Genomic DNA, 9166 nt, shown 5'->3' on the forward strand with positions numbered 1-9166 from the left:
CTCAGCTCCACACAAGAATGTCACATTGTCTGGTCCTGAATGATCCAGAGTCTATTCAAAGGTTCCCACTAGCCTCTCCAGGGAAAGTGTTGGTGATTACACAGGACAGCTGCCCAGCCGCTTCAGTGGATCTGTATAGTGTGTGTGAATTCAGAGTTGTTGTAGTGTACTTTGTGATAATACGCATAATAAAGAACAAACAACCACAGTGTTTCATAATGTTTCATGGCCAAAAATATTGTTCATATACATTGTATTAAATCGTTGCATAATTGTTAAAACCAGTATGACATGTTGTAGAAATCCTTGTTAATTTCTTGCAATCATCAGAATAAAGTGATCTTGAAATACAATATTGTAGGTGAAGTTATTTATTCGTTAAACATGTACAGTGGATGGAGTATTCAGTAAACATGTAGGGTGACCAATAAAGGTATAGGTATCGATGTATGGAACACCAGGAAGACATTCCTTACAGAACAGCTCCGCCTACAGCCATTGAACTTACATCATCCACTCGTCTTCTGTTCAAGTTGCTCTTCAATTAATGAAGGACGATCAACGACGTCGTCTATTCACGTGTCCATTATTGTTAAGGATGGATGTGATATATGGATTAAAATATCAAGTGAAAGATTATTTTACAGATTTTATCGACATATACTCGTTCGCTTTCAATACTTGTACCTACAATCGTCTCACACTCTCGAGTAGGCACTTCCCTGGTGACCGTTGATAAGTTGGTAATGGATTACAGTTCTTGCCAGAGTGCAATACAGTGATATCTGGCATGTATTTAGTAATAATGAGTTATAATAATTCAAACCACAAGGGGAAACCACAGTACATATTCTGGTCTGGAACGGATCCGTTGTCAACTCTTCACTGTTTGATTTAAGCATAACGACACCGGTAGAAAGTTTGCGTAATCTCACACGTGGAATCTGTTCTGACATTTACTGGCAGTAAGATACCGAACGCTGGAAGTCACATGTAGTTACCGCAAAACAAACTGATATAACTACACATTTGATTTTATGAAAGACATGCAGTTAATGTCTGCAAGGGTGACACGACACAGTTAAAGATAGTCATCGACCCATGCTAAAAGACTGGCAGACTGGACCGCGGGTAACACGAAGCCTACATACACTACAACTGGAATGTCTTTCTCCACACGATAGTAACACAGAATCTGTTTTAAACCAATCTCGCTAAATAACCAACTTAGTGATTGCAGTTGGCATTTTATTGTAAAGTTATGTTCCGAATTACACCCATGCTATTTATGAAATAACCTTTCGATAGCTGCCTCGACATAGTTTTGTGTGATCCCCTGGAGGCTTCTTCAAACGACACGAACAAACGTCAATGTTTTCAACTGTCCATGAAGCTGTCCTTTTCTCACAAGTCGCAGTCAGTAAGGCAAATCAAAAGTATTGAACCTTGCCTCATCCGACATCAGAAATTCTTTTGACATCTACTAGATGGCTATTCACCATGCTTTTTGTCTGATTTGAAACCAACTACCCCTTCCCTTTATGAGTAATGTCTGCAAATTCACGTTCCGCCATTACCGGAAATGACATGTCGCCAATATGGCCCAGATAAGGCCATATACACGGGGGGTAAAACTCACATATTACGCTGTGTAGCATTTGTTTACAATCTTCAGAGATTTCTTTGACTACATTGCTGAAACTATTTAGAGGGCGATTATCGCAGGAATAATTGAACTGACACGGTCCAGTGGTTTGGTAAATCAGTTCTGTGCGATGCCTTAACACACACGATTACGCACAAAATGGACAACATGCATTTGTATTTCTGAATATTTCCCTTGTGTACAATCTAAAACACAAACACAAATAGTAATACACTGGTTGTCACACTATCTCGGATTACTTACACGACACACTTGCGCAGATATACGACCCTTGAATCAACAAAAGTTTATTGAAATATCATGCTTTCTTCTGTCAGGAAACACGCTACTACGGGAAGGTGGGTCACTGGTAGTGATGTCATACGCAAACATTGCTGCACTTATTTGCTTGAAGTTGAAGGTCGGGTGAAAAACAGTAAACATCTATTCTATCTTATTGTGCTGTAGAATTTGGGGATATTGTACAAATAGTTTCACGCAATAAAGTGTACTTGGCTTACATATTAATATTCAATATAGGATTATACCTAGACTTTGACATGAAGATAATTGTGGTTTAAGGATTTGTATAAACTCTAGTTTGTGTTAACAATATTACCTACTACTACTTCCGTATACTGACGCATACATCCAACGATGTTGCGTCTGTTTCAACTACGATTCACGACCAGTATATCTAGTTTTGTGTGGACTGAAGTCATTTGCATGGTAAAAACGGTAAACATTTTGTTTTATAAATCTAATAAATTCATTCAAATTAGAAAATAATGTTATATGTTTTTATATACCAATGTAATACTTCTACGGTGTTTTCATACATAAAACAAGTCATTGCACCTTATAAAAAGTTGTATTTTCTGTATTTGAATTATTTCATAGTAAGGCTAGTACTCCCTTGATATTTGGACAGAATGTATTACTAGAGCAGTTACATTTACACAATCGGGTAACTGCAAATATTTAAGGCTAACTGAAATGTTTTTACCGTTTGCCCGAAGATCGACGTGGCAAGACCAGATGACTTCCGTATCGACATGGATAAATGCGTTAGTTTTAAATGCTTCATTACTCAGTAATGAATTCATTTTATGACACTAAGAAATTCAGGTACGCTATTGCACAGTTCCGCTGTAGCTTACATGAGTTAAGTACTGAGACAGGTAGATGTATACATGTACCAAGAAAACATGGACGATGCAAAGTTTGTAAACGACGGAGTACCAACATCTTTAAATTCCTGAAACACTTTCGCCAGACGTACCTACTTCAGGCATACAATGTTCACCCATCACTGGTAACCTTTGACCTACTAATTCCTTCCTAAAAGAAAAGAGCTTAAGAAATTCAGCTCCTTTATTTAGTATACACCGAATGTTTGTAATCTCGAGAGCTGTACATAGAAAGTGTACCATTGGTTGATTACACGAGGACACAATACAAAATGGCGACAAAAGCACTTAGCCAATAAGGTGAATATTTGCGTCTGTAACATCTAAATTACGGTTGTATCGACGTACAAGTTTGGCCCTTTCGTGTTCTTTCTTTAATCATTTGATTTCTTTTATGTCCACCTTGAATGACTTTAACGACAACGGGGTTAGACGTTACAGTCAAAGTAAAGGCGCTGCTTAACCACATCGCTGGGCACTAAATTGAGGTAATACAACTAAATATACATTCAATAATACATTTCTGAATAAATACTGTAGCAGTTCGATGTTATCAAACATGACATAACAGACGTGTCCAACGTTGACGGGGGATAAGGTGTCTTAGTCCAGTGAGAATACAGGATTACACAACATATATTAAGTACATGACGATGATTGCTATACATGGCCAGCTGGCAGATCTGACAGTACACGGGGTTAGATGTAGGGTTTCATATAAAACTAAGCAAGCGGGTATTCTATGTTTGTGTCTGAATGTTGCTGTCCTAGCTATGTCCTACGTCTGTGCTATGCCTTAGTTCTTAAGTATATACAAGACCCGGGCTACATCCTAGTTGCTAGTTATGTCCGAGATTCTGTTCTACAACCTTGGTACACCCTAAGGCCTACATATCTCCTTGGTCCTGTAACTCTGATCCTACCAATATCCTAGGATTTAAGTATATCCAAGGGTGCATATATATCCAAGGTCTGATGTCTCTCGTCCTAACTATACCCTACGTCTGACGTATATCCTAGGCCCAAGCTCTAAGATGGGTCATACGTTTCAGATCGTAATTATGTCCTAGGCCCCAGCTGTACCAAGAATATAGGTCAACCTATAATGATAAACATTATGATAAATAAATGCAGTGTTCAAGTCAGGGAGCAACATAGTCGTTAGTCAGATAACTTCACCTATAATCCAGGTCATACCTAACGTACAAGGTGGGAAGGGTGGGTTAGGATGGGGTAGGGTGGGGTGATGTGGGGTAGGGTGGGGTGGAGCGGAGTCCGATGCACTAACGTCCTGAAATTAGAGACTCTCCAGTAATATTTTCATATCTTTAGACGATGTCCTTGTAATCTTTTTCATGACTCTCCATGATCCATGAAAATTGTAAAAAAAGCACTATTTCATCATAAAATGTCTTTTTTCATGACACTTCCTGAACACGTGTTACAGTATCCTCCTCCTGAAGACCCCATCATTACATATGACCAGCCCCTATTGTGATGTACTGTTGGTATATCGTGTAGCAGTACTGACATTCGGCATGGTTGCGTCTCAAACAACCGAATCATTTGATCATATCAAATACAAGCATATGTGTATAGTGTATAAAATTAGCATAGCAACCTGTTGCTGTATCCTACCATAAAATAGTAGATTATATAACTTAGCATACTGGCCACATAAATAGACATGTTAACACCTATAGCGTTTATTCAAAATGATCGTTATATTTTGTTCAGCATAGTCGAAGTAATGTGTTTCATAAAACAATAACTTGACTACCACACTCGCAGGTTAAACGGTGGGTCGGCATAACCGATGTTTCGTTACCGGCCGATGTCGAACACACTGTGTATTTTCTTATAATTAATATAAATATATACAGGATACAACGTGTGACTATAGCAATAAACTGATAATTATACTTACACAACGCAAATTACATGTTAGGAATGGATACATGCATAACAAGCGTGCACTGTCTATTGCGCATGTCTGTGCTGGAACTGATAGCGTTTGTCACTCGTGACCAACTCGTGTCCTCATCTTCGAGGTTATGGAAAGGGGCGAGTGTAGACGAATGTGTTAGTCCAGTTGGATATGGGGGTCAAGTCAGACATGCATGTGTGTGCTTTATACCAGCGCATGTGACGTGTTTTTTTGCATATGAAACCTTCAGCCTATGGATGAATGAGTATTTGCTTCACAACGTAACAAAACTTTCAATCGGACGATGTAAGTATTGTATCCACGCTTGGAATCCTGCTCACATGCGTGGACATCGCGCTTGTAGTGTGTTGGCAAGCCATTAAGTCGGCAATACACTCTGGTATGTCTGGAAGCACTTTCAACGTCAGTCTGTACAGCTTGTCGGATCATGTGATCCCTTCAGCTGTAGGTCCTTGGAAGCTGTGGACGACATTAACGGCTACATGAAGCTGTGGACGACTTTAACAGCTGCTTTCTCCAGTTGGGGAGCCAGCAAAGCCATGTCTCTTCCTCATCTGTGTGTTCATCACCCAGCTGATGTAGGCCATGAGGATGTCGTCCATGTTGTGACCCTGAAACATGGACGTCCACAATAACCACGTCTGACTCGATGTCAACAGTTTAAATAAATCAATAAAACCATTCGGTAAACTACGTTTATATGGAACAGAAGGATATAACGGTTTTATTTTGTCTTGGAAACTTTCTGAATGTTTTAGTGCGTATTACGAACTACAATAATAACGAGGTAAACCTTATTGTCCCTCTGAGTTCCTAAAAACCGGCCGCAATATAGCTGGAATATTGCTGAGTGCGGCGTAAAACTAAACTCACTCACTCCTTATAACCGTGGTTGTGACCTTCGCGTAAAAAAACAAAAACATGTCCTCATTATCGAGCAGGAACATGTCCTCTTGCATACATGTCAGTCACCGGTCACAGTATTTTCCGAGTAAACGAGGGTCCGGTTTCACGAGGTCCGAAAAAACTCCTTTTCAGTATGTGGAATATTAAGTTCGTATATAAATCCATTCCCCACGTGAACGATCTGCGTCATTTTTCCCCAATTTAAAAACAAAACAAAATTAATTATCAGCTCCCCGGGGAGAGTACATATGTAACACGTCACAATATATACCACGCTTGTTTCCAGCAGCATCTTGGTTGTCTTCGTGCCATCAATCAACATCAATGTGATTGAGTCTTCATCGAACGCCCAGTTGGGGATCTGTGAAAACTCCAGTGTCCTCAACAGTTTCTGAAATGGAAAGGATTCCCAATACACACAGGGCAATCATGATGCTCATATTCAAGTTAGAATTCAGTCTAGTGGTCTATTTTTTAACTCCCGTCAGTAACAAACGAGACCATATCTTGTGATCTATATGAAACATGCTGTGCTAGACTATATGAACAGAGCGTCTGCCCGAAGACGGGATTTGAGTGGTTCAACCCAGAGCGGATACCCGTTTAACATGGTACGTGTTGCTACCCTGCCTGGGATACCCGTCACTAAGGAATCAAATAAGAACAATTCATTCAATACATTTTTATTGGACCCCCACCTTAAACGTTCACCCTGTTATCCCACCTAAGCGCTACAGAGGCGATGGGGGTAGTCTGATGGTTAAAGCGTCTGCTAGTCACGCTGAAGACATAGCCACAGTGTGTGAAGCCCATTTCTGGTGTCTCTCGCTCTGATAGTGCTGGGATATTGCTAAAAGTGGCGTAGAATCATGCACACTTACCCATAGCACTACTGAATTACTCACAAACATGAAGTAAAATGTAGCTTTGCTACACGCTAGACCCATAGATCCGCAGCAGGGTAATAGTTGTAATAGTCCGCTTATATGGCGCTCATGTCCAGGCACATTGCCTGCTCTCACGGCGCTTCGTACATTACTATCCCCGATCATAGGACACTATCGTACTTTCCGATACTTTTTTCAACTCCCTGGGGATCATACAGCTATGCTGCCTGGCAATGAACTAAACACTCACATTGCCAGCACATCCTCACGGGTACCCATTTCACAGCTGGGTGAACTGAGACAATGTGGATCTAAGTATCTTGTCCAGGGTTACTACGCAAATGTGCCCACCTCGGACCCGAACCTAGGTGCCTCCACAGGGGAGGACTCAGGGTGTGTCTTGAGCACCGTAATGAGGAGTGTCTAGCCAGGATTCAGTTAGAAACAGGCAGCTGTGATCACTTTGGAACACCGTAAAACAGCATGCAATCATACCCCATCCAGTATCGAGACGACAGGAATAAAAAGTTGTTCAAACACTCACCCTGGAACTAGAGTCAATGAGATGCAGGCCTGTCATGTTGATGGCCACCAGCAGGTTCTTGGGAAGGTCTTTCTGTGTCCGTTGCTGGAATAGGAACAATGTGTTCAACACGGTTACATCATATTCAGGAATCAGACACTGCTGGTATGAATAATGCCTCAATGGTTCCCGGAATTATCTTCCTTCTAACAAAACAGTTTTGTAAACAATTACCTTGATCACGAAACTACTTTTACCGTTTTCAGCATTCATAATGTATAAAGGTTCATGAAGAAGTTTTCTTGTGTGCTGGTTGTTGAAACTATATTCCTCACGATAGACATAATATTACAAGTTTAGTTTAGTAAAGAGGCGGTAGATTTACGCAATATCTCTGGATAGTGTCAGCCAGTTCCATTGATCGCTATTCCATCCTTACCTTGACCTCAAAGAATATGGATCCGTACGTCGTGTGCTGGCTGATGACCTTGAGAAAGGAAACCTTGGCCTGATCCTGGCTCAGATCCTTGCCCTCCCCGTAGTACTCGGTAATTGTCTGCGAAGAGGACCCAGACCATTTCAGTAAGAGAGTGGGTGAGTGAGTTAAAACACTGATATAGACACTGTCAGTATCTGCGTTATGTCACGACGTGAGAGCTTCATGCTGGAGGGTAATCACGATATGGCTGAAACAATGCCGATGTGACTTTAAATGTTAACTCACTAACTCACTCATGTCCCTTGCCGTTTTGGGTAATCCACAAGTATGAGTATCGTGAAAACAAGGTTTGAAATATAATCAGGGTAAATATACTGAGAGAAAAAAATAAAGGATCGCAGGAAAATTCAAGCGTTCCTTTATTATTTTCCAGTTTTCATTACCACGGCGCTATTTAAAACTGGTGATGAAAACTGGACATATATTCAAGGAGCACTTGAATTTTCCTGTGTTCCTTTATTTGTTTCTCTCAGTATATATGATTTGAATCAATGAAAGCTTCTGCACAGCCAAGCACTCCCCGCACTTCCATGGAAACACGGAAATTAATATTACGGATGGCTAAAGGGCGGTCACATTACGTTTGTATCACACTATGATGTAAAGGAAGGTGGGCGCAGATCTCTTGCGTGACTTGCTACAGCGACAGTGCACAAATAACGTTATGACAGCCATGTTCGAGTAACGGTCACGTTGATATGTTGGTCACAGAGATATGGAGGCAGTGAGAACGACGCCAAGACTGTGAGTATCAAGATGTAGCAGTGTAATCTGTCTCTGCACCTTACCTGTGACCATAGCTTACCTTAGACCAGTATTCTGGGGACTGCGTCTGCAACAGCTTCTTTGGTGCAATACTCTTGCTGACGTCACTGAAATAGTGACATCATCATGATGTTAAGTAGAACTTAATAGAAAGCTAGCTAAGTCATCAACTGAAAAAGCAACATCTGTATCGACATTTCAGCAACGTGAACTTCAGAAAGAATATTACAGTAAATGTACTAGAGATGGTCCCTTCGTACCTGAAGTTTTCTTTGAGCGGTTTGGCTTCATTGCCGTATTTGGCCCTGTACACGAGAGAGGCCAGTCGGGCCGTGACGGCATCGGCTGTCTGGTGGTACCCACGGATGAAGTTTGGAAGCTCCTGCAACAGCAAGAGGTTTGTTTCACTGGGTACTGAGTCTTTGATCAGGGAGTGGATTTAAATGGTACTACGAATATTGACGATATTTCTTACAGAGGACACATACCTGCGGGGGTTGGAAGGGCAAATACCTGCGGGAAGTGGAGGGCCAAATACCTGCGGGAAGTGGAAGGATACATACCTGCGGGAAGTGGAAGGATGCATGCCTGCGGGAAGTGAAAGGACACATACCTGCGGGAAGTGAAAAGACACATCTGCCACAGTGTCGTGTCCAGGGTCTATGTTGACCCACACCTTCTTCAACATCACCAGGACCGGGGTCAGCGGACCGGACACTACAACACGTATACAGACATGACAGCCACGTGGCCACACATGCACACACGTACCAGCATCAATAATATTGAAACCATCCAATTTA

The 9166-nt window shown here is 41.3% G+C and overlaps 1 protein-coding gene and 1 long non-coding RNA gene across 2 annotated transcripts in view; both read right to left on the minus strand.

The window, feature by feature from the left end:
* Positions 1-208: 208 nt before the first annotated feature.
* LOC124269132 lies at positions 209-4730 on the minus strand. The gene is made up of 2 exons (XR_006896439.1): positions 1814-4730; positions 209-1736 (listed from the first exon to the last, which is right to left on the minus strand). It is a non-coding gene; the product is annotated as an uncharacterized LOC124269132 (long non-coding RNA).
* Positions 4731-4883: 153 nt separating this feature from the next.
* LOC124269137 (myosin-VIIa-like) overlaps positions 4884-9166 on the minus strand; it is a 64809-nt gene continuing 60526 nt past the window's right edge. The window contains exons 24-30 of the mRNA XM_046704157.1: positions 8977-9080; positions 8624-8745; positions 8404-8470; positions 7539-7655; positions 7121-7204; positions 5961-6080; positions 4884-5394 (exon numbers count right to left, since the gene is read on the minus strand). Of these exons, the coding sequence (XP_046560113.1) occupies positions 5284-5394; positions 5961-6080; positions 7121-7204; positions 7539-7655; positions 8404-8470; positions 8624-8745; positions 8977-9080 (725 nt within the window). The 3' untranslated portion in view covers positions 4884-5283. The remainder of the gene's footprint in view (positions 5395-5960; positions 6081-7120; positions 7205-7538; positions 7656-8403; positions 8471-8623; positions 8746-8976; positions 9081-9166) is intronic.

This window comes from Haliotis rubra, unplaced genomic scaffold (assembly GCF_003918875.1).
Source record: "Haliotis rubra isolate DU_JTF1 unplaced genomic scaffold, ASM391887v1 Scf1421, whole genome shotgun sequence".
Classification (NCBI taxonomy): domain Eukaryota; kingdom Metazoa; phylum Mollusca; class Gastropoda; order Lepetellida; family Haliotidae; genus Haliotis; species Haliotis rubra.